The sequence below is a fragment of the Athene cunicularia genome (genome assembly GCF_003259725.1).
Source record: "Athene cunicularia isolate RWA chromosome 1 unlocalized genomic scaffold, athCun1 chr1_part2, whole genome shotgun sequence".
Taxonomy (NCBI): domain Eukaryota; kingdom Metazoa; phylum Chordata; class Aves; order Strigiformes; family Strigidae; genus Athene; species Athene cunicularia.
The window spans coordinates 80,648,461-80,673,793 of NW_020799092.1; the positions used below are offsets into that span (position 1 = coordinate 80,648,461).

General features: G+C 47.7%; 1 protein-coding gene across 1 annotated transcript in view; it reads left to right on the plus strand.

Moving 5' to 3' along the window:
* LOC113491400 (collagen alpha-1(VII) chain-like) overlaps positions 1-25,333 on the plus strand; it is a 142,906-nt gene that overhangs the window by 89,940 nt on the left and 27,633 nt on the right. Inside the window, exons 60-78 of the mRNA XM_026868298.1 lie at positions 3,750-3,830; positions 3,942-3,992; positions 4,926-4,961; positions 5,079-5,123; positions 5,705-5,749; positions 6,375-6,410; positions 6,751-6,786; positions 7,344-7,403; positions 8,055-8,180; positions 8,886-8,957; positions 9,126-9,161; positions 9,456-9,515; positions 11,366-11,410; positions 12,756-12,791; positions 13,921-13,956; positions 16,402-16,458; positions 16,637-16,708; positions 18,096-18,167; positions 18,675-18,710. Coding sequence (XP_026724099.1) covers positions 3,750-3,830; positions 3,942-3,992; positions 4,926-4,961; positions 5,079-5,123; positions 5,705-5,749; positions 6,375-6,410; positions 6,751-6,786; positions 7,344-7,403; positions 8,055-8,180; positions 8,886-8,957; positions 9,126-9,161; positions 9,456-9,515; positions 11,366-11,410; positions 12,756-12,791; positions 13,921-13,956; positions 16,402-16,458; positions 16,637-16,708; positions 18,096-18,167; positions 18,675-18,710 — 1,038 coding nt within the window. The remainder of the gene's footprint in view (positions 1-3,749; positions 3,831-3,941; positions 3,993-4,925; positions 4,962-5,078; positions 5,124-5,704; positions 5,750-6,374; positions 6,411-6,750; positions 6,787-7,343; positions 7,404-8,054; positions 8,181-8,885; positions 8,958-9,125; positions 9,162-9,455; positions 9,516-11,365; positions 11,411-12,755; positions 12,792-13,920; positions 13,957-16,401; positions 16,459-16,636; positions 16,709-18,095; positions 18,168-18,674; positions 18,711-25,333) is intronic.

Sequence of the window (25,333 nt, forward strand, 5' to 3'; positions counted from 1 at the left end):
CACCCCCCCCGCCCCCGACACGCGCGTGTGTGTGTGTGTGTGTAAACTGCAGCTCTGGAGATGGTGGCCTGTGCCCCGAGCTGCCACCAGCTTTGTTTCTCCTCCTGGATGCACCGTTTCCCTTGGCTGGGCAAGGGAAGAGAGATCTGGAAGCCCAGAGGATGGAGCCCAAACCCCCACATTTCTTGGGGATTGGGCTGCAAGCCCCTGGCTGAGGTGGGAGATTTTTGGTGTCCTGCTCTCAGAAGCAAGTAGAGCCCAGTCCCTATGGACCTGCACCTGGAGACCATGAAACTGGGGAGGTACCGAATCTCTGGCTTCATTTGAAACCGTGGATTTCACCCATGCTGGATGCTTTTTGTGAGCAGAGCCCTCATGTCTTAATATGTGCCCCTGCCTGGTGTCATGTAATGAATCAAACCTGCCACAGCCACGGCATCTTCCTCCTCCGTGAAACAGGAGTGAGCCCTGTTTATGGGTGTCTGGAAGCCAAGTACATCCAGGTGCCATGGCATCGGGAAGGAAAAGGGATCCTGTGGCCATGTCAAATGTGACATTTGGACAGGAAGAACTGTCCTCACTCATCAGGGGTGTAAGCAATTAATTACAGAATCACAGAATTTAATCCCTACATCCCAAGCACGAAAAGCAAGCTCTGTGTCCTCTTTGAGATGTCACTTTTTATTTTAAAGCCCCATAGCTGCATCCCAAGGACCAAAAGCAATCTCTGTATCCTGTTTGGAACGTCACTTTTTATTTTAAAGCCCCATGGAAAGTGCAGAGTAGAACCACAAAAGTGATTTGTAGGTGCGTACAGGCTCGTTTATCACAAGAAACCTAAGACCAGATATTTTTTAGCCAAACTCGGGGTGGCTAAGATAATTTGATTTCAGCATCCAAGATTATTTTTTTTTTTTGCAGGGAGGAGATACCAAATGGTAAAGGGCTCTTTAATCTTGCAGCAAAAGGCAGGAGAGCTGGAGGGAGGAAACCAAAGACTTATAATTCAAATGGGAAATTAGAGCTCAAGCTGATTAACCCCGGGAGCAGGCTGGAGGGAGATGGGACGAGGCAGCAATTCCTTGTCTGTCGCTGCCTGAGTTATCAGGAGCAGAGCACAGGGGGCTGGAGGGGAAAAGTTTGCATTTTGGGTTCGTAGAGATGATCTCCTGATCCCACTGGGGCTGGTGTTCAAGGCCCCTATAGATTAGCGTGTGCAATATCGGTGTCATCCGACAGCGACGCTGCACCTACGTGTTTGGCAATAATTATTGGTGCAATCCTGCAGCCCAGTATTGCCAGACACCTTTCTCTGAATCCCAGCCCGGGGGATTCCCTGTCAAAGGAAGGGTTGTTTGAAAAGATGGGCCCATAGAACCACCCTTCTTGCTCTTGTGTCCAACCATCTCCATTTTGGCAGGGGCATTTGTAAAAACAGAACAGCTGCCAAAAGTTTTTTAGGGCGCTTCAAACCCCCTAGCACAATAGGATCTACACCCCAGGGCATTTTCCTCTGTTGTATTGGATGTAAAATCCCCTTTATCCTCAGGATAAGTGTGGCCCAAAGGCAGGGAAACGGCAGCAGCCACTCTCTCCCTGCAGCTCCTGCATCGTCTCATTCCTGGTGCCTCCCACAGCCGAACTGACCTCAGCAAAGGGAGTGAAATGGAGCCAGTTGTTTTCCCATCGGCAGCAGCTGTAATCACGAATTTTACCTGTTAAAAGGTTCATGGGGCTCTAGAGAGAAGCAGCCTGTAATAGCCCAAGAGCTTCATCTCGGAGGTGCAATTTCTGGCTGGCAGGAGTTAATGGCCAAAGCAAATTAACTGAGATAAGGAGGCAGGATGAGCCCAGGTACACGTGCCCGTGTGAGAAGAAGTAGCTGGTTACTCTTTCCATGGACAAGCCACTTCTTGAGTGTTATGGGACCGTACCAGCCAATTCCTGCCTCCTCCATCTCCCAGCTCCCCTGTAGTTAAGTTTACTCATTTTCAGAGTTAATTCAGATAAACACCCCTGGTTGTCTCCATGTGGATAAACCCATAGTCGCTTAATTTTCCTACCTGCTATCTTCTTGGCCTTGGCTATTTCTCTCTTTCCTGTACCTCTTTGCAGGAAGGTGGTTCTTGTTTGGTTGGTTTTTTTTTTTACTCCCCCTTTTATTTCTGCTTTCTTGCCCTAATTCTTTCTGTTCCTTTCCTCCCTCCTCTCTTTTCCTTTCTTTTTTACACTGTCACCCGCCACCAATAAATCATTCCTTTAGAAAGCAGCAGCAGCCTCTCTGCTTTTCTTTGAGGTGCCTTATTGCTGGCACCTCAGAGCCGGAAACTGCTAAAATTGCAGAGGAATTGCAGAATGAAGGAGAGTTATTATCCCCTGCAATTTCCCACCGCCCCAGTAAATGGCAGCTTTATGAGATCGCATGCATACGGGTCACCTTCAAAACCTCAGCGAGGTCTTGGCAACCCATGGGCTTGCCTCGCCGCTGCCTTGTGACGCGATTGGCACGTCTGTAAGTTGAACATAGGCTCACGCTGAAGAGCAGCAGGCATTTTACAGCCAGTCAGGACAGCAATGAGCTGTGACCTGGTACAGGATGGACAGGAATGTTCACTCGGTTTCATCTGATGATGCCATCTGACCCACCCTAATCACCTCTGCATCTCTCGGGGAGATGTTTCTCTAGCTAGTCCCATAAAAACCACCCTAGATGAGCACTCCCCTGAACAATATGAGCCAGCACATCACTGACCTGTCTTTTATTCCTCCTTCTGTCATCCTCACCATCTTTCAGTAAAGAATCACAATTTTAATTGGACCACAATAATTTTTTTTTTCTTTACGCATTTTGGTGAGTCAGAAACTTCTTGGGTTCATTAGCCATTAGGTGAAATTCTCATCCAGCAAAACAGGACTGTCATCCCTGAAAACCTGACAGCATAATGTCCAGGGCTGGACTAACCAGCATTTCTTGGAAGTCCTTCAGTTAGGATTTATTTTCCCTTAACTTTAACCATCTGAATGTCTCGACACATTCTTCTAGGTGAAATTAATTGAGATGAATCCAAGTCTCTGTTTCTGCAACAAAAAATGTGGGAATAGTGCTACATAACTGCACCCCATCCTGATTTCTCCCTCTCCTTCATGTGCTCCTGGCAGGACTCAGGGTTGGGGTTTGGGTACAAGGAGGTGCCCAACTTTCCTTTGTTATAAATAAATTCACTTATTTTTTACTTTCGTACCAAAATATTCCCCAAAGCTACACTGCGGTGCTTCCACTGTGTGGTTCAAAGAATAATTGCTGTACACTGAGATATCCAGCAGTGAGGAACATTATCATTTTTACCACAGCAAGTAGATAATTTACCGTTGCTAATATGGAAAAGGACAAACAATTTATGAGCCAGACCAGTAACTATTTGTAAACGCTCTACTGTGTGTGCCTTAAATATACATCAGCCAAAACCACAAGCACTGCAAACATCACCTAGTGGCAGATTAATGTGTAGACATTAATAGGTATTAATAGTTGTCTTATTCCAATGAGATACATTAAATGCATAGCAGGTGTGTTGCTTGGGCATGGCTGGTGCAGGGAGGTATTTAAAGTTCAACGTTGCAATATTTTAGGTGGGTTTTATTTCTTTGTAATGGCAGTAAATTAGCTGCACAGTGTTAAATAACATTTATTATTATTATAATAGATATAATATTAAGTTCTCAGCAGGATGCTGTTTCCCTTCCCCCAGGAAAATGTGAGTTTAGACGATGGCTCTGCGCTCCCAAGGCACGTTAGAGCCAGGAGATCTGCTGAGCATGAGACACACATGGTAAAGACCTCGTTTCACCACAGCAGCTTCAGGCTGGCCTGTGTGCAAGAGCAGAGCCATCGGTGTGATCCAGGAGGAAGCAGTGACCCTTCCTTCTTGGCTCCCTCACAGGTTCATCCCCCTGGTGCCCCGGGAGCTCGAAAATCCCCATCTGGATCCACGGTGAGTGAAAACCCCATACAAGGGTGTCTTCCAACACACGGAGGCAAGGGGAACCCCAGTTGCCCACTTGTGCAAAGTCACGACAAATGTAGAGGGGGTGTGTGAAAGGTTAGTGATAAATATTAATAAATCAAGAAACAGCTGCTGCAGAAGCTGTCTCTCTTGGCAGAGCACATTGTTCTCCCTGTATCTGGCAAGGGAAACGTGATGCTCGGAAAACAGAAGGGGGGAAAATCAAACTTAATCAACAAGGGAACATAATAACCTGCTTCGTGGGGAAAGCAGCCTAACTGGAGGGTGGTTTGTGTCCCAAGAGATATTTGTATGTGTGCTTAAATGTGTAAAAATATGTGTGTGTTTGTAAACACATACAGCTCTGACACACCTGCACAATTACATTGTTGATATCGGCACAAATACACCAGAAATAGAAACCGCAAAGAGTTGATTTTTACAAAATTTAAAAGAGGTAAGGATGAAAAATTCTGAACAACAGATTTTTCCTAAGTTTGAATGAATTTCTTGGAAAGCAGTGAGTAACCCTCACCCTGCATTCCCAGGAGGAATGGCAGCAGTGAGCTGAGCTCATCCACTCCGTGAGAAAACACATCTTCTCATAGTCCTCCCTAAAGGGCCATGGTTAAGGTGGGTCATCACCAAAAGCCTGGTATTGAGGCTTCTCTTGGTTCACGGACCCTGGCAGCCCATACGCAACAGGCAACACCAGCTCTCAGATGTCCCGTCTGGGCTGGAGCAGGTCAGAAGGAGCCTGGAGGCCACCCTGTACCCAACCAACAGCCATTCAGTGGGGTTCTCATGTTCATCGGTAACACACAGCTTCCCTGTGAGATGCCTCCAGCCTCCTCACTTGCTGCCTAACAAGGGTGGAAACTTTTTTCAAATGCTCTCACACTTTTTCTTTTTCAATTCAAGGCGTACCCAGACCCTGACCACCCGAGGAGAATTAAGGTACAGCATTCATGTTGTACTCCTCTTATCGCAGCTGCGTGTGGTGAGGATGCAGCTGATCCTTTCTCCCATCACACCACAGCCCGGTTCTGTATGTGCTTTTTTTTTTTCTTACAGAAAGAAGAAACTGGCTCAGAAGATCCACCCTCCCATGGCCAAAAGGTCAGTGATTTTGGTTCACCTTTTAATGCAGATACCCAGTGGCACCTTCAGGGAGTCAGGATAGTGATCCATCTCCCAGAGCAGTCTCATATGGAGGCTGAGAAATCACGGGTGAAAATTGGCCAGGCCAGTAGGTTCAAGAGGTAGTAATCAACAGTTTTGGCCATTGGTAATGAGCAGAGATTCCAGGCTTGAAGGTTTTGCAGCTGGTTTTGTGTTTTGGGGATCCTCAATACTTTTGTCTTCTGTGGACCTCTCCTGTCTCCCTCAAATTCATCCTTTAACATCTACAGCATCCAGGGGCAGGGATACCCTCAGCTTACCACTCATATCTGACCCTTTCTCTGCAATTTATGTTTTCTCTCTCTGCATTTTCACTGCACAGGATAGAAGGAATGGGCTCAGGGACATCCCCAATCTGGTCTGGGGATGCAAGTGGTGGAAATGAGGGGCTCCTCCACAAAGTTTGCCAAAATCTGATGCAGGAATGTGGGCAGCACCCACCTGGTCCATAGAGGGAAGGAAAAATTCCTTGTAGCAGCGCATGTTTGCAATTGAAGGGCTTGCCTGTTGTTTTCCAGGGAGAAATGGGAGCTCCAGGAGTCCATGGAGACAAAGGAGAAAAGGTAGCAATAGCACTTTCCTGGCCTGAGCCTCTGAGACCAGGAGAAGGCTCTCTGTGCTGAGAGGGTCTGGAAAAGGAGAGGCAGCTGGGGACATGCTGATGGGGAGGACATTCAGGGCCTGTGGGCGACTGTGCCGATGTAAATTGGGATTGCCACAGTCCCCCCTTTATCTCTGAACCTGGCTGGGTGTTTCTGTTCCCTCCCTTCCAGCAATGCTAACACGCATCATCTGCCACGAGCTCAGGGGTAAATGCCAAAATTCAGGGTGTTTTTCTGATGTTCATTTTCTGCTGGATCGTTGAGCTAAACCAGGTGACAGACAAACAAAATCTAGCCCTAGGATAAGGATAGGGATCAAAGAAGGACCATACAAACCAAAATTTTCATGAACACTTTTGGCAGCAAAGGCTTGTAGGGATCAAATGGCAGATCGAGGGTGATGGGACCCAGATATTCAGGCAGACAAGGCAGGGTTGTTATTAAAAGGCACAGCCAGATGGGGAAGGGGTGATTCGCATGGGCTACCATTTAAACACCTGTGTGGTGCAGCATCCTGGGGACACGGGCATGAGAAGGGAGGGATGGAGAGGAGGTGGCTGGAAGATGGATGGTTTTTGTCTTGCAGGGGCAGCCTGGGGAGAAGGGGGAACCTGGAGAAAAGGTGAGCTGTGAAGTCAGTATCAGCAGTTGGAGCAAGACAGTTTACCAGCTAAGTGACCCAAATCCAGAACTGGAGATTGCCATAGGAAAGTCAAAATCTGCTGGGTCAGCCCAGTACTCCATCCCCTTCCTGGGAGCAGCGTGGCTCTGTGTTAGGGCATTTGGCTCTTCCTTGGTCACACAGCCACTGCCCACCTCCTCTGGGGAAAAGAGGTGGAGGTCAAAGGGGCCAGTTGCTCCAGAGCACAACTGGAAACCTTTGCTCTTGTTCAGGGTTGCACTGAGGTGGTACTTCACAAGACCTCTTGCACAAGCTTGGTAACTGTGTCTTTATTTCACAGGGCACCAAAGGAGACAGGGGTGAAAATGGTCAAAAGGTAAAGAACAACATTGGTACTGCCATCAGGGGCGTCTCTTCTTGCACTCTGAGACCTTGCCTCCTGCTCTCCCTCCTCCTTTTGCTACACCTAACCTCCTAAATCTCAGGGGGAGGTGTCCAGGTGTCCCATCTCGAGATGTGGGCTCTGTGGCCAGTTCCTCACTGGGGACTCGGCGTCTCTCTGTTGACTAGAGGACTTCAGATGGCTCACATAGACAGGACACTCACCTTATAAAGAAGTAATGTCAAAAGGTGAGACTCTCACCCACAGTCCTCTGATACCACCTCCTGTAACATTCCTGCAACTGAGTTCCCTCTTTTCTAAAGCTGTTTCGTTGCTCTCAGCAGCTTTGTCTCTCCAGGTCAGATAAGACTTCACATCATCTAGAGGAGATGTGATGGTCAGTGAGGGCTCTGTAGAAACCCTCAGTGTAGGATCAGCTCTGAGGGACTTCAGCTGGGTGTCCAGGGAGCAGCATGAAGCAAGTCCTCATTTCGAAGGGCCCATAATGGAAGGAGTGATCTTGATTTGTCCTGATCTTCTTCTCTTCACAGGGAGAACCAGGAATTGGGTTTAGAGGTCCCGTTGGTCAGGCTGGGACACCTGGATTTAAGGTAAGCCTTTCTTCTCTTCTAGATAGGATCTCACTTGGGTTTTTTTGGATCTTTCTCTTTGTAGTCGTTGCTTTCCACCACTGGGTATTGAGCACTGACTGTGGCTACAAAGATAAAGCACCAAAACCAGTCCCAGCCGGGGAAGGCAGGAACACTGTGACGTGGGTCTGGGACAGACGGAGTGCTCTGTGTCCTCCAAAGGGCCATTTCAAAGCAGATGAAGCCCAGAGCATAAATAGAATAGACCATAGAATGGTTTGGGTTGGAAAGGACTTTTAAAGGTCATCTAGTCCAATCCCCTTGCAGTGAGCAGGGACACCTTCAGCTAGATCAGGCTGTGAAATATGACTAAAAAAAATCCAGGGAATTGTGCTCTCAGCACAGATGTGTTTCTGTGATCCCTTGGGATGTTGCAGGTCTCCAGGGTTTGAATTCACTGGAGAGCTCTGAAGGTCTGCAGGTAAGGGCTCCCTGCTTAGCAAGCCATGGTACAGCCCTTCTCCAGCCCTAGGACCTCTCTTATGGACCAGAGCTGGTGGAGTCATCCCCAGTTCTGTGAACTGGTTGTGTGAATTCAAGGATACACCTCAGGCTTTTTCCAGGACCTTTAAGGGGTCAGTAAATCCAAATTCCTTGTTATTCGCTCAACAGGGTGAGCCAGGGTCCCCAGGACCTCCAGGAGCTCAGGGCATCCAGGGCATTCGTGGCAATGCTGGCACCCCCGGGTCACAGGGGGACAGAGGGGCTCCAGGTCTGCCCGGGATGCCAGGACAGAAGGTAGGTGGTGTGCAGTGAGGGGACAGCATGTGTTGTGTTAGCCACCTCGAGGTGAGAACAACGATGGCCCTGCTGAGACTGTCTATGTCGGATGCCCACCGTGGGTCACATTCCCACCCATCCAGGTTTCCAGACCCTGAGCCTATACGTAGTCAGTGAAGAAAAACAGGAGCAAAGCCTGGTTGCAAATGGAGAAGTAACAGCATTTATTAGGCCAACTGGTGTTGTTAGGGAAAAAAGTATCCAGAAGATTTGGTGCAGGTGGATGTCCTTCAAGTTAAAAAAAAAAACAAAAAACCAACAACACGGAACAGTGGAGCTTCAAGCAGGCTGAGAGACCTGATCTTTTAAATTTAGTGATGTGGCTTGATGAGACAACTGGGAAGAAAAGGGGTGGTGATAGCACAGGAGAGGACAGAAAAGGGTTTGTGGTCGTTAGCCCGTGGGAACAGAGGGACCAGTGGGTTGGGTAAGTCTTATTGCAGGGACATGGAGGCTTAGCTGGAGGGGGAGTGGGGGACAGCGATGAAACTAAACTCAAGGTCTCCTCAACAACAAGAGTCACACACAAGGAGTCTGTTCCTCCTGCTTGCTGCCACTGCAGGGAACCCCTGGGGGCACCAGCTCCTGCTTTCTGTCTGGATGGGTGAAAGCAGGATTTTTCCCATCAGGGTGTTCTCCTTCTTAAAGGATTTTGTTTCCAAGGGGGAGCGTGGGAAGAGAGGCCGGAATGGATTTGCTGGGCCCACAGGACCATCAGGATCCCCAGGAAAAGAGGTGACTTGTACACTGTCCCTGTGCCTTTTGAGCATCAGAGGGATGGCTGGGGGGGAAATTGAGGCTCTGGTACCTGGGCTGGGTGTGCTTTCACCCTCTTAGAGCACTGGGACAGGAAAGCATTGAGGACTTGCAAAGCAAAGTCTTCCCTTCTGTTTTGTCCTACAGGGGATTCCCGGGATACCTGGACCCAAAGGCAACAAGGTCAGTGCCAACTTACCAGGCAGGTCACAAGCAGTTGAGCTCCTGGGGTGGCAATGGGACAGTACACTGCCCTCCCCTGGCTCCTTATCCCTGGCCCCATCCAAGCCCTTCATCCCTCTTTCACCCTTATGCCCTTCTTGGTGGCTGGTGCTTCCTCCAGAGAGAGCAGCAGAAAGTCAATGGCAGCGAGTCTCCTGACTCTTTCTAACTTTTAAATCATGGCCAAACTAATCAGCAATCATGGATGTGGGGTTCTTGCTCTGAATGAGATCTCTGGGGTTCTCTGTTCTGCAGGGAGAAATTGGCATTGGAGCAGCTGGCCCAAGAGGTCCTCGTGGACTGCCTGGCCCTCGGGTAGGTCCCTCCATAAATGTTCCTGGCTTGGCTTTTTGCAGCCCACTCTCATTTGGAGGCAGCTTTACACCATCACTTCTCACTCACCCATCTTAGAAGATGTCCAAAGGGCTGACTTCAGAGCCCTCCTTCATTTTTTATCAGCCAGATTAGGAGATGATGGACACTGTTATGCCCAGCTGGAGCTGGCACTGACCAGAATCTGTCCACAGGTTGCAATTAACATCTTCTCCATAATTAGACACCCTCTAGCATCGCAGGTCACATTGGCTAACTGCATGGCCAAGTGAATCCTGCCCCACCAGCTGTGTTGGCTGTGCTCTCACTGGATAGTTGGGAGCATCGAGGCAATATCTACACCTCTACTTCTGTGTGTTTTCATCCTAGCAGCTTGCTGAGGAACCACCTCTGTTTTGTATGTTTTGGGCATGCTACCTACAAACTCGTTCAGAAATCAGTTTCCAACTTTTTTATCCTCACTCCCCTCTTCCCTCCTTATTGTCCTGGTAGAGGGAAACCAGCTCCCATCATCCTTGGAGCAATAATGTTCACTTTTGCTCATGCTGCTGAGAAGTCTTGGTCTCCTGACAAAGACCCCAGGGGGACCGTCCTGAGTTGTAATCAGAAGCCATGTTTCAATTTGCTGCTTCTGTGGCTGTTCCACGAATAAACTGATTTTATGCTGCAATCCATTTAGACAAACTCCCCATCTGCCAGCAGAACTGTTCAGTGAGGCCCCTGAGACAAAACACTTAATGAGAATGTCAACAGCTGTGAAAGGTCTGGGGTAAACCTCACTCAAGCTTCATTATCTGAAGGAAATGATGAAATAATGTTTCTGCTCTTCTGACTCCAGCATAAATCTAAAGTGAATCACAGAATTTCGGATTATACTGGTGAGAGATCTAAATTTGGCTTCACAGGATGGTGCCTACATCTAGGCATCTTAAAGACAGGTAAGTCTTGTAGGATCTACCTAGGGAGGTCATAAAAGGACTTCACGTACCCACCAGCACAGCTACCCCTCGTAGTGAGGTTTGTAAGAAGCCAATAGCACACTTAAAGGGAGGCTCAGAACAAGATCTGCAGCATCTGGAAACCACAGCTGGGCTTGAAGATAAGCCTCACATTGGTCTCTAAAGTCACAGTTCACTGTTGAGCCATTGACTGGTGGCCTCTTCCTTCTGAAAGTCAATAGTATGAGTTCCAGGTGAATTCCTGACTGCCTTGTCTATTGAGTCCTGCTGAAATCATGTTCAGCAATGAGTTATGAGTTGAGCCTAAAACTACTGGGCCCTCTAAGCTGGGGGGAGAAATCTTTCTGTCCCAGGAACGTCTCAGACCTCTGTCCCTTGTTGGACATGCCTTTGTGAGTACATCCTGGAGAGGGACACACCAGGTCATCCAGCCTCAGATGGCTTCTTCTGAGCTAGTCCTTCCAGGGCCTCTCTATACCAACAGAGAGGAAGAGATGCCTTTCTGGAGTGATTTATATCATGCTAAATCATGTGCAGATCATCTCACAAATACCTGTTTCTCTCAGGGACTGAGGAGAAGCTGAAGCTTGAAGCTTCAGTCTGACCAAAGCATCATTCTCTAAGCGCTGCATTGTCTACCTGCAGCGACGTGTGGATGATCTCAAACCCTTAAGGCTCTTTGATCCAGGTCTATCGGAGCATTAAGGCACCTTCTGGAGGTATTAAGTGAAGAGGTTGGAAAATTCCTTCGAGGATCTTGGCTTCTGCCTGTTTAATTCCTGTTGTCCCCAGTGGGATGGTTTGAAGAGTTGGGACTGGCATGTTGCATTTCTCTTTGCTGATGGTCATCACTCTCCCTTTCCATCTTAACAGGGTGATGAGGGCATCGTGGGAGTCCGGGGCCCCACTGGCATGATGGTGAGTGTTAAAATAGCACAGAGGGTTGATTTTACAGCATGCACAACAGTGGACCCAGGGCTGGCGAAATCCCCATGAGCAATGAAAAAAAAAAAAAAGAATAAACGGGTTGATGCTTTCAGTGAAAAGTAGAGACTTTGGGAACCTGAATTCTGATCTCGTGTTGGGATGAATGAGTGTAAGTCCTGTAGGCAGCTGTGAGACATGAGGTGTCATGCAGAGCACAATTGCTTTATGCTCTTGTCCATTTGGCTGACTCATCTACAGGCTGCTTTTGAAATCCGCCCGAAATATCACTGTCTCTGTTCTCTGTCAGGTCTGCTTGCCTGCGTGAATTTCAGGGTCTTGGTCTGTTGTAAATTCCCTTTTCACTGATCAGAGACTGAGTCAGGGGAGACGCAGATCACAACCAGTATTCTGACAAACACCCTTTTATTTATTAGACTATTTATTAGGCTATTATTATCTCTAATGGAATGGATCTGTTACTATGAGCAGGAAGTTCCTCAGAAGGCCCAGAGTGGTCGCAGTACCAGGTTTCACCCTGAGGTCTCACCCCTGAAAGGTTGATTCTCAGCAAAACGAGCCCTTACACCACGAGAGCCCGATGTGTCCCGGTAGTCAGAGCAGCAGTGCAGGGCACAGGAGGGTGGCAAAGCCCAGGTTTTGTGCCCTTTGAGAAATGTCTGCGCTGTCTCCTCCTCATCCATCCTGTCCATGCCTACCCCCGTGATGAGCTGCCAGTTCTGCAGGTGGAAGGTGCCACCTCTCTACATTTTCATAGGAGGTCACCAGCCCCCAATTTTGCAAATGGGTTACACCTGGGGTAACCACCATGGCTTTTCAGCTCTCCACGTGTGGTTCCCATCCTGGCTCTGTCCCCAGGGTCTCAGTCCTGCCCTGGGGGCATCTGGGGATCCCCATCACCTTCACCTAGGAGGAGTCCTCTGGGATCAACCCTTCCCCTATGGTCTGTGAGAGGTGGGAGCTGCCTCTTGTTAATGTTAAGGGTAATGAAATCACAGTACACAGCTTTCAAAATGGGGAAGGTTGGTTAAATTTATACATCTGCCAAAAGATCCTGAGTTTTGCCCCAGACTCAATGGTGGGCAGGGCAGAAACTTAAGGCTAAATTTTCTCTTTGCACCAGTGTGATTCACTCCTCCTCAAATTGTTCTTGGGGGAAGGAAAGAACAGTAGAGGCTCCTGTGCCAGTCCTGTCAGCACCTTCTCCATGGTGAAGACCATCCTTGGAGGCAGCTCTGCCTTTGAGTGGAGGCTGCTCTTTCCTAACACCTTGCCCCTTCTAGTATTTATCTTCACATGCTGTTTTATGTTCTTACAGGGTCTAAAAGGCTTGCCAGGTGTGAAAGGAGAAAGAGTAAGCAACAGTTATTTTATCTACGCAGTGCCCTGAAGTAGGCACCATTTTGGGGAGCCTTTCTCTGCAGCAGCCCACACTACTCATGCCCCTGTTAAAACAGCAGGGATAATCCCAGCATCTTCTGGGGGTGGACTGGGAGAGGACCTCGATCAGCGTGTGGAAGCATAAAGTGGCATTAGCAGCCCTCTGTAATGGCTGGGCTGAGATGAAGGTGCATGCCCAGGACATCTTTGGAAGGAAATTTGGGAGGTTGGACAGAGAAGGACCCCTGGTATGCTCTGGTTGATCCTCAAATGTGCCGGCTTGGGGGAAGAGGGCTAGGGAGCAGATGTCCTACAGCATCAGCAGGATGATGACTGCCCACCAGGCAACACATACCCCTTCATTTGCATCGGTGAGCAGGAGTCCCCTCGGTCTCCTGCTACATCCCCCTTGCCACCCTTGGGAAGTGCAGTGCTGAGAACTGCACCCCAAATATAAGGGATGTGCCATGGGACACCGGGGGAGAGATCCACATACAGCTCTGCCACTCAGAAGTTCAAGTGCAGTTTTAAAGCCTCTCCCCACCTCATCCTTGCAGCCTCCCCCTTCTCCTGCTGTCACCACAGCAGTCTTGAGCACTGGAGAAGGTTACAAGATGCCATCGGGAATGAGTCCTTCAGTCTCATGTTACCATGCCCATTATAAAAATCTTCCAGGAACAGCTACTATTTCATACGCTCTCAGTAAAACATGCCAATTGGAGGTTGAAATTTGGGAAATCCTGTATTATATAGGATGCCATCCCACCCTAGATGTAGTGTAGGCACGTCCCTGCAGCACAGAGATGCTGCATCCCATTGGGAGGTCAAAATCCAGCAGTAGCTCCACATCAATGGATGCGCTGAGCATGGAGTCAGGCAAAGCGCTTCAGTCCTCTGGGTCTTTATTTTTTGTCAACGCTATAAATTCTAGTTGTACACAGTTTCTTGTGGTAAGCAAATCATTTTGGAGAGTGCCCAGAGGAACTGACTTCCAACTGTGATAGATCTTAGTGGCTTGGAGTGTGAATCGGTGGACTGAGCAACACAAGAAGTGTGAGTAAAAAAGGAAATCACTCACTGTCTTTTTTCTTTCCTGTGTTCAGGGTGATCGGGGACTTCTGGGACCCAAGGGAGAAAGAGTAAGGACATTGCAGATTGTGATTTTTCTGGGGCAGATGGGGTAAAAGGTTTTCAGGATTTTATAGTTACCAGATGGTCAGTTATTTAAATGAGTCAGTGATCTTACAAGATAGAGGCATAAATGATAAAAAAATATATTTATATGTGTTTTCAAATATCTGGGGCCTTAATGATCCTACAGGATTCACATCGTTACATGTGGGTGAGTGTGGCCCACCCAGCGTGGAGTGCTGGGCAAGGTTCCCAGGTGATGGGTACAAATGCCTTTCACTGAAGAGGACTTTCAATCCTGCTTCGATCCGTGGTGGTGTGTCCAGTGCCATCCATGTGCCAATGAAATCTTCGGGATTTGAAGCTCAGGGCCTTGTGTGTGCGTGTCTGTGTCCTTGCTCAGGCATCTGGCCACCCTGAGGGTGAAGATGTTTTTCCTTCTGTCTAACAGGAGTTTCCCTTTGTTGCAACTTGTCCCTTCACTGTGTGCCTCCAAGGAGAGCCTGAATCCATCCTCTCTATGTTGTACACCTACGTAGGTAGTGGAAGACAACACGTAGATGTCCCCCTCGGGGGTCTCCAGCCAGTTTCAATCCACTTTGTTGATGCCATCCTTGCACTGGACACACGGCTCCAAGCTGAGCTTGTGTGATAGTTTTGATAGGATCCTACAAAACAACAAAAAAAATGTTCATTTTTTTCCCCCCCCCAATTTGGTGGGGCACAAAATGCCACCTGTGAATTAAGGGAGGAAGAAAATTTCCACTGATTTTGGTATCACCAGCTCACCCCAAAGCATACTGCAATCTTAAAAAGCCTGAGCTGGCTCATAGAAGTTAATGCGAAAATAACTCCCCAAGCGCTTCTGGAAAATGCACAGAAAATGCTGAACTTCTGCCCAGTGCTTTGTTAACTTCCTTCCTGGCTGAAATGGCTTGTTAGAAAATGAGTTTTAGAAAACCTACATGACGATCCTGCCTTTGAGTCATGCAGTATTAAATGATTAAGGCTGATTTGTCTCTGAGGAAGCTACTTTCAAAGGGGACTCGCTCCAGAGACAAATGAATTCTTAATCTGCTTCATGAAGAGGCCCCAGAACACTTTCCAAGCTGAAGGAATTGTAATGCATTTTCCAAAGAATACCTTAATAAAATATAAGGTGGAGTGCGAGATTAAACAGGAGAGCGGGGGCTAATTGTCTTGGGTTTGTCCCACATGACTGCAACTTAACTTTCTTTCCAATTCTCCCGTGATCAATACAGGAGTAACTGCCTGAATCCCAGAGCCTGTGCTATGTATTGGATTAAGCCACGGGATCTTTATTCTCCTTTTTTGTTCCCAAAATTGTTTGAGCCCCATCCTGTCTCCATTAGAGATCCTCCAGAGCAGGGAAGCAGAAGGGTATAGAGAATTGGATCAGGGTCTTATGACGATGGTGATGGTTGGATAAACTGCAAAATATTTTCAAAGTTTGGGGAATATTGATTGACATGTGGTTGTTAAGACTCCAGCAGCAAGGCACTGTCACCCTAAACAGGGATGTTTGCCACACTGAAGAGAGCTGGTGCAAAGGGAGTCCTTTTCAAATGGGCTACAGTTGCCCATTTAGAAACTGGCTTCACCCCTCTTCACTCCAAACTGTGGGCAGCATCACCACTTTGGAGACACAGCCATCGCTTTGCCAGAGCAGAGCCATTTCTTGTATGGGAATAGCCTTGTTGCAGTTTCTTCACTCTCTGAGGAGCACAATGTTCCTCCTCAGCTGCTGAACTGATAAATAGTCTTGCTGTGGGTATGTCCATGGGGTTACTGCATGCCTGTAGCTACTGGCTCTCTCAGGATGACAGTTTGGGGATCTGATCCTCCAAAAACTACCTCTGAGGGGTGCCCTAAGTCCCCTTGCTTAACTCCAACTCTGGTTCATAAATCAGGACACCACGAGTAGACCCGTTCATCATCCTGCCTGTGGTCAGCTCCCACACCCGAGATGCAAACCTTGACATCCTGAGTGACACAGAGTGGCAAAGGACCCAAGGCACCATGTCAGAGATGAACCCATGCCACCACTGACAGCCTTGGAGCAGGAACTGAACCTCGGGCTCATGCCATGCATAGCTCCATTTCCAGCTATGACATTTAGACTGTGGTAATGCCAGTGGGCCCCAACATTTTTTGGAGCACGAAGTCACTCTCCAACCTTGGGACTTCTTGTAGTTTTCTGTTTCATGTTCATCATATAGATTTAGTAAAGGTAACTAACCTTAACAATTAATGTTGTGCTGTGGAGCAGACATTCCTTCCCCAGCATATGGACCACAGTTTGGGAAATGCTTTACTTTCATTGCAGATGCGTGAATTACCATTTTGTCCATCATAGCAAGTGTGGTTCCATCCAGTGGGACCCACGATTTCATGGATCACTGTGTGCTGACATCTGTGTCTCCTTTCTCTAGGGGGAGCCCATGACTATTTTTGGACCCCAGGGCTATAAAGGCAGTAAAGGAGATCCTGTAAGTTTGACTCTTACTGACTTTTTAATCTGTTCCTTTCCCACTGTTGGTGGCATCAGCACCAAGCACAGCTTGGGATAAGCACTGAGAACCAGAACTTTGGTCCAGAGCCAGTGGCTGAGAGCTGGGTGCTTCCAGGAGAGAGGCACAAACCACTAATTTCTGTTTTACCTTTCAGGGTGAACAGGGTCTGCCAGGTTTTGATGGAGACAAAGGCGAAAAGGGAGAGGATGGGCCTGTAGGAGAAAAGGTATGAACCTTCCGAAGTGACTGAGAGAGACAACAAAAGGTCACTGAGTGTGTGAGGAAGGGACCGATATCTCTGCATCTATGGGAAAGAAGCTTTTCAATATGCCACATGCATCCTTCCTTCCAGTGTGCTTACTACACTCACCCAGCATTTACCACAGAAAGAGAGAGGAGGATGCTGGACTGGGGCTTGGGAACAAGATAACCAAGTGTCAAGTCTAGTTTTGGGACCACGCCTGTGGTACAGGATCACTCTGGGAACAGTGACTATCCAATTACTGCAGGACTGTAAGAGTCCTGCATCTCCCTCTCCCTCCAAGAGCTGGCTGTGCTTCTTCAAACCCTGCAGCTCTTGTGGCATTCTTGTTAGGGCTTGGTTGGCTACTCTGTCCCTGTTCTTCACACGGGGCTCTCCCCTGGGTGGTGGCAGAGCGAGTCACCTGCTCCTCCATCTGCCTTTGCTCTTTGAGAGCACCCTGTGGAGGTCTCAGGTCTCAATCCATCACCACTCCGCTGGGAGGAATTGCGTAACTCTCCCACTCTCAGACTGAGTCACAGATTAAATCTCCATGTGCTAATCATACCTATTTTCATATTATGTTAATGCTTTTTGCTCCAGAAGTCTGACCCAGGACAGGGACTCTGCTGAACAAATATAACTACAACAGCAGCGTCGCTGCCTGAGCTAGACGTCCTGTGATTTCCCATGGGCACCTATATAATCCGTGTAGTCTGGGGTGGGAACTGCCTGACCCAGTGTGGGCAAGTCCCTCCTGAAGAGGCAAATTGTGTCCTTACCGCAACTGATTGCACTTCCTTAGGTCCCCAGCTACCGTAGAGGAAACCCATGAGATGCTCCCATGCGTCATACCTGGGCGTTTTTTAAGTCAGATGAAAGCCCATACATGATATATGTCAGATTGCTTTATAATTAAAAAAAAAATATGTAAGCAAGTCCTAAAGCAAGAACACTTCTTGGCTGAATATCTGAATGACTTTGGATGGAGCCCCAGAGTAGCATCTCCACCACCAGTAAGTCCAGCAGGGTCTTGTACTTGAGTGTTGGCAAGGAGGCAGCTCATCCAGAGCCTTTGAGACCCTTTTCTGTTTGTTTTTCTTCAGTCCCTCTAGCTGAATACCAACTTTTTTACGGGACAGTTCACTGAGGTTTCTGCTAAGCCGTTCTGCAGCTGGTGGCTTTCATTCCCTGGCTGCCATACAGACCTTTGGGCTCCCTGGAGCTGAAGTCTGCTATAGACACAGTGCTTTTTGTCATCCTCTCTGCCATCTCCATGAGGTTTTCTACTGGTCTCTCTTGGGGGGGGGGGGTTGTCACTTAAGAGCAGTAGATACTCAAAATGTATTTGACAGGGATTTTAAAATTTTAGGGAGTCAAAGGTGAAGCTGGCTCCAAGGGAGCGATGGGGCTTTTTGGAACAAGAGGACCGGTGGGGCAGAAGGTGAGTACAGTGAGCACCTATGTTAAGGCATTCCCTGCAAGAACTGATGTGTAAAATCCTGTCAGAGTTTTCTCACAGAATATAATTCTACATTCCCTCTCCAAAATTGCTGATTGAAAGGGTGTGGGCCTACCAGAGAGCAGAAGTAGCTGTGCTTTTCCAGGAGAGTTCTAAAGATTTCTCCCATTTTGCAAAGCAGCAGTCCTCTGACATCTTTTCTGGGCTAAAATGGTCAGTAATGGCTCACTGAAATGTGAAATTCAGACATGAGGTGTGAACTACTCTCTAAGCTCCAGTTACAGTCAATGGAATTGTAGGGCTCCATTCAGTTGCCCAGCTGAGATATTTGGGGTACCCTACCTGTCCATTCCAGCTGCTGCTGCAGAGGGGTTCCCAAAGGTCCACTTGTCTCCTCTCTGACAGCTGTAGGTATCTCCTATAGCAATCCCCATTTCCAGAGGAAATGCAGCTCTGTACTGTGGTAACTCATCACCACTTTCCTTGCAGGGGGACCCAGGAGAACCAGGCTTGCCGGGCTCTGCTGTGAGTTGGAGCATGTTTCTCTGCCTTTCCAAGTTTTGGGCACGGAGCTGGGCTCACACTGCTGGTCCTGTCCCCACAGCCATGTGTGTGGGTTGCGGGGTGAGATGAGGTGATGCTGGCTCAATGCTGCCCCACAAAGCCCACGTTCAAAGAGGCTTTGCTGGAAAACCAGTGGTGGGCAGGGGGGGGCCACAGCCAGAGGTATGTTTTAATAGGATGTTGTATTTTACACTAAGGAACATGTGAAATATGCATTTATTTATTCTTTTTAATGCCTTTAGTGTATTAAGGGGCATTGCCAGACATGAACGGGTGATGTTTTCTGTTCAAATTATGACTACAGGTTGTTTATCCCATGAGAAATGTATGTATCCTTAAGAGACTGGACTACAAGTGGCTGTTCTCAGCTCTCAGTGGGTGCATGTTGCTGGCCAGAGGGGAAACAGTTACGTTGGAGGATCTGGATAATTTCTGAGTTCACCTTGTTTCCTGACAAATTGCAATTGGGGAAAAGTTAAAAAAAAAAAAAAAAGGAAGAAGAAAAGCAATGTCAATTTGCAAAAGTGTTTACATGCTTTTGAACTTCACCATTTCACCTGCAAGAAATCCCAAGTGAAAAAATGGTCTCCAAGGCTGTCCAAAGCAAAAAAGTCCCCACTGATTTCTTTTCACCTGGGCAAGGAAGGAATAAGAGGGGAGGGAACACCAAAAGATGACTGGGACTTTTTCTCAGGCCCTACAAATACGAGTCTGTTCAATTGGGTTTTTTTCAATATCGGTATTTTCTTGGCCTATTCCCCAATTATGCCTCTTTTTGTATGAGTGGGTGATTCTCAGCAACTATCTGTTGCTCTGAAGGCTCCACAGCCGTTCAGCACTGCCCACTGATTACTGATCATGGCTGTGTAACTATTTACAAGCCCATAATCCAGACTGGTAATTGCTCACTTAGAAAAAAGGCCTTCATTCAATTAAGTATTTCAACCCCTGCCTAATTGTAAACAACCTTCTGAGCACTTTGCCAAAGCAACGAGGCTGTAACGTGCTGTAAGACATCAGCATCTGGCATCGCCGCACGTAGGCGTTGGACTGAGTTCGTTTCTGAAATTGTTTTGTAGTGAACACCTGAATCCATAGGTGACAGCCAGTAGTAGTGCAGGAGTAAGTTTGTTGAGGCTGCTGAGGGCAAAGGAAGCGCAGTTGGACTCCAGCGTCCTGGCCAGCCACCATCCAGTCACGGTTGGATGATTTGCTGTTTTCTACCAGCACCCGTGGGGGTCGGCACATAATACGGTTAACTACCAGAAAGTGTTATCTTCTCAGTCAGTATTGGAGGAAAGCTAAGTAATCTCTCTTTTGGAAATATTTAGGGATTCTACTGGTGCAGGTTAATGCTATCTGTGCTGTGCTTGGAGCTAGGCTGAGATAATAGAGCTTGGTTTCGGTCCTTCATTAAATTTGTAAAATTGGAAAAGTCAGATCAGAGCTGGGGCCTTGTTGGAAGAGCCTTGATATACGGCGTCCTAGAGAAATTCATCTCACCTCGGGTTAGATGTCTGCACGTTCACTTTCCCCATCCGAGCGAGCCATGCTCAGACATGGTTTATTGGCATCTTTAGGGTGCTCTCAGCACATGATTCACATCATTTATTTCAGACACTGGTGTTAGGGTGCAACATCCTGATCTGACTTGTTCTTCACAAACCCAGGTCTCAACTTTATCTTCTAAGTGCTCCCAGATACTTTGATTGTTTTTTTTCCCCAAGTTATTCCAGAAAGGCAGGCTAGGCTGTCTCATTTATCATTCCCCAAGTCCTCTTCTTCCCTTTCCTTGAAGATAGACACTACTTGGACCAGTCTACCTGTAGCAAATCTGTCCTATGCTTAAGTCTTAAGGGTAATGGTTAGCAGTTCTCATTTTCCTTCAGCTCCCTCTAATTCCATCTTTCGTATCAACAAAGTGCCACCAGCTCATTGCAAACTTTTATTGGCCCCTTTCTGTCCTGCTGAATCCACTCTGAGTAATTTAATCAGCTTGTACAAAGTCTCATCCATATACTTTGATTTGGTGATCTGTAGGAGTTCCTAACCAAGTTGACAGCATTTGTGTCTTCTCCCTGTAATCAATGGCCAGAGAATTTCAATGGATCTAGTTGACTGGACCTCAAGGCAAATGAATGCATTCTTAGTATTTCAGACACCTTCTCCTCCTTTTTCCTCTTTTCTAAAAGCACTGTGCTCTTTTACACTGAAGTTCCTGCCATGCTTCACCCTTTTATATTAATATTGCAGTCTGTGTTATGCCTATTAAGTCATCATCTTGATCATGTATTAAGGCTTCCAGCTCCTCTTTATTTCTCATGCTTTGTGCATTAATATAACATCCCGTTAACCCATTATTCTCCCTAAAGCTCTATTACGAATGCCCTTCTTCCCCTCCATTACTCTCTATTCAGGGTTTCTAGGGTCTACAATTAGCAGTGTTCCTTGGCCCTTTCCATCCTGGTTTGCAGTCCTTTTCACTGTACGGAAAAGTTCAGAGATGTTCACCTCCTCTTGTGAGCTGGGCTCTAGATTTATCCAGCAGCCTGTGGATCCTTGCCCTATAACCGAGGAAGCCAGGGTCTCTGTGGTAACACCAACCACACAACCATGTGCTTATTCCCAGGGTGTCCCACTTCAACTTACCTGGAGGGTGGGAGATGCATCACCTCCCCGGACCTTCTGCTTGTGCTCTCAGAACCATTTCTGATGTGCTTCGTTCTTCAGTGCTTGCCAGAGCACATCTTCCAAAGCCCACGTTGGAGCGGAGCCACCAGCATGTCAGTGAGGGGAAGGATGGGAGAAATACAGGATTTTTCAATCCACGCTGATCACTGAGAGCAGTGGAGCTCGCAAGATGTGAAAGCAAAGCCGTATACCTGAAGTCAAAGCAAGAAGTGAAAGCAAGTCACAGAAACACAGAATCCCAGAATCATTCAGGCTGGAAAAGCCCCTCGGGATCATCGAGTCCAACCCTCAGCCCGACTCTACAAAGTTCTCCCCTACCCCACATCCCCCACAGCTCATCCAAATGGCCCTGAAACCCCCCCAGGGATGGGGACTCCTCCCTCCCTGGGCAGCCTGTTCCACTCTCGCACCACTCTTGCTGGGAAACATTTTCTCCTCCTGCCCAGCCTGACCCTCCCCAGTTGCAATTTATGTCAGGGGGTTCTGGTTAACACTAGGACAATCAGATGCTAAATATGGCCAGTCCAGGAAGGCTGATGGAAGGCTAAAGGACACTCTTCTGCCACTGTTACACAGCACAATGCTACAGTCAAAACCAGCCACCACTCTGCAGGGTCTGAAAACCAAGTGATAATCAAGGCCCTATAACCCAGGTAAGTGTGAGAATGGTTATAAGCAGGAATTTGACTTTACCATAGATACTAAGAGCATAAGAGCTCTTGATAAGAGTGGCAGGTAGGCAACTCTGAAGAGGTACCAACAAGAAAGTGCTACCTTCCTCCATTGGCTGCATGGGGATTTAGGTGAAGCCATGTGGCATCCCAGTTCTCCTGCACACTGAACAATTGGCCAGAGGATAGGAAAGGTGGGGTGTGGGGGTCTGCCTTGGGCTTGACAAGAGCTGCCCCTGGCCACTCGGAGTGGAAAAATCCATCTCCTAAGAAGTTCTTGCCCTGGAAGTGTGTCTTGATGTTTCCTGAGCACTTCTGATGAACTCAGGCTCGTCAAAGAGAAGTCAGTCAGCCAGAGCTTGGGTGGAGATCTCTGCCCAGGATACCTCAGAGGTTTTGCAGCAGGGTATCAGGCTGACCCATCTCTGAAATGTAGTGTCTGAGAACAAATGCTCACTATGGCTGTGAGGACCAGTGGCAGCTCCCACACCAAGACAGGATTTTTTGGGGAGGATGCTCAGGTCTGCAGCAAGTAACTGTGGACAGGACAGTCTAGACAAAAGATGAAGCAGGGAAGGGATAAAAACACACATGAAACTGTGAGGTTGAAACTCCCACCAAATACTGAGCACTGAAACCCAGGAGATGGGAGACGTTTTCGCAGAGGTTGCAGCCTACACCATGGTTTGGAAATGCCTTCGCCCTCTGACGTGTCTTCAAACAGATCGATCCTTTTGGGGCATGCCACTGGGGCAACGTTTCTGCTGAGGGTTTCACACTTCCCATGGGTTACCCATCTCACTCCCCAGCTAGTTTATCTGAAGGGAAATGATGAGCCTGGAGACAAAGCAGGCTCCTCCCTGGCTCCAGCCCAAAGCTTCGTGGGAATTTGTGCCTGGAAGCAGAGATCCTCCGCTTCTCAAAGATGTCTTTGCGTCACAGCCAGCGCTCAGGACTTATGACTAAGCCTCTGCGTTGCTGTGCCTTCGTGGTACCTGATGTCTTTGCAGTTAAATGAAGCCTGTTCGTGCAACACTTTAATAACAGAACCAAATAGCAAGAGCCATTTCCAGTACTCCACCAGTAATTACCTTTAAACTGCCATTTTACTAGCTTTTATTGCCCAGCCTTTATTTGCCTGGCAGAACAATGAATGTAAATCTGAGGGAACAAATCTCCATTCATCTTCTTTCCCTTGCCTAGTGCTTAAACATTTTCATCTTCCTCTTTTTATTTTTTTTTCCCTCCTATTCCATCTTTCTCTTGTCCTGGGTGCAGATGGCCTTGAAAAGCATCACCTCTTTGACCTGCTTCCCCTCCAGCTGAAGCAGGGACAGACCTGCTGTCACGTCCGAGCCTTATTATAAAGCTTCTAGTCCATACGACAAAGACTCCTCAGCTCATGATGAGTAGGAGTCCACCTACAGTGAGATAAGACCCAGGTCAAAAACCTGCTTATGTTTACTAGACCAAGTAGGCATGGCTTAGACCCAGCTACCTTTCAGCCTACCAGCACATATTATGAGCTTAACTTTTCCTAAAGCCATTTGGGCTTCTTTCAGGTCAAGAGCAGGCAAGAAGCACCTCATGATCTAAGGCAGGCAGAAGAGATGAGAGTTGGACATGGGCCGGTGGGGAAGCACAAGAAAACAGGGAAAGGTCTCTCCTTGACAGAGGGGACACTAGGGACAACAAAGAGAAATATTAAAGCTAATTGGGAAATCTCTAACTAGTGTCGGGTTCCTTCAGGATCAGGCAGTGCTCAAGGATAAGCTTTTTAGCACATCCCCTTGGATACAGGTGTGTAAATCCCCGGCCAGATGGATCTGTACCCAGTTCAAAGCTGTCTCACCAGGCACTTGATGTCTGGGCTTGTGAGATTTAACCATCAAACCAACAGGTTTATTACCCTCCAAGCAAGCAATCTGTCCTTGCAAGCAAACAGAGAAACGCTAGTTAGCTGGGGGTTTTATGGTCCATTTACTTCTTCAGATGGAACTTTATATTGATTGTGTCAATAATTATTTAATGGTAAATAAAGAGCTTGCACGAGATGTTTGTGCCTGATAGTGTAGGCAGTGCTGGAGGAATGTGGACTTTACCTGATCCAGACATGATCAGCAGAGCCATGGAAGAGGACCCGGTTGCCTCTCAAACACTCCTCTCACTCTGAAATGTAAAATGTGCCAAGGTTTGGGGAGGGGTTTGAAGAAGCAACATGCTCCCCAGAGGAGGAGCTGAATGTTTATACCTGGGAATAAAAAGGTAGTGAGTCTGTCCTCGCCACCTGTCCCACCCTCAGGGGCAGCACTGTCTCTGTGTGATTCTGGGATGTTTATTTGTCACCGTGATCATGTTTGAAGAGTCTGTTCATCACTGAGAGGAGTAGTAACTGGAGAGGTGATGAGTCTGCTTGACATACAAATCTGACGACTGATTTTATTTTTTTTTAATAAATGTGTTTCCTTTCAACAACCTACTGCAAATTAATTCCAAGTAGAGAATGCCACTTGTTCATCTCCTGATCTGCTTAAACAGAGAATTCATTCTCCTCTGAGTGAGCTGAGCCCTGTGCAATCAGTGTCTCAAGTGGGGATAAATCTGATTTCATCTCACATCCAGGTTCTGAAAACTGCCATCAAAATTGGTCTGAATGGATGAGTAGACTCTGGCAGCTCTGCAAAATAAGAAAAAAAAACAAAACAAAACAACCCAAACCCAAAAGGCATTTCCAGTAGCTTTTAGTTTGCTACCAAAACAGCGGGAGCCCCCATGCGAAGAGGCCCTGATGCTGGAGGTGGCTCCAGTGTCCCACACTGAGCTGAGCTGCAAATTTGCTTCACGAGCCAAGAACCTCCGAAGTGTGGCAAGAAGGTGCCTTCTGGGAGGATCACCTCTGTCCTGCATTGCCCACAAGCCTCGGCTGGGTGAGGATCTCTCTTTTGGCCCTCAACTGCCCCGATAGGAGATCTTCTCTGAACTGCAGCTGTGAGCAATCCCATACTGGATCCGTTCATTCCCCAAACCGAATTTCACCACCCAGCACTGCTTGACTTCACTGACTGGGTCTGAAGCTGCAGACCCCATGGCCCAGGACTCTGTGCATCCCTCCAAACTCGCAGGGTGATGCTGCCTGCTTAATGCCCTTGCTCCTGTTTTCAACCGCAACCATCACCACCTAGATTTTCTTGGCCCAGAACTACTCTTTAGCTGCCATGCCCC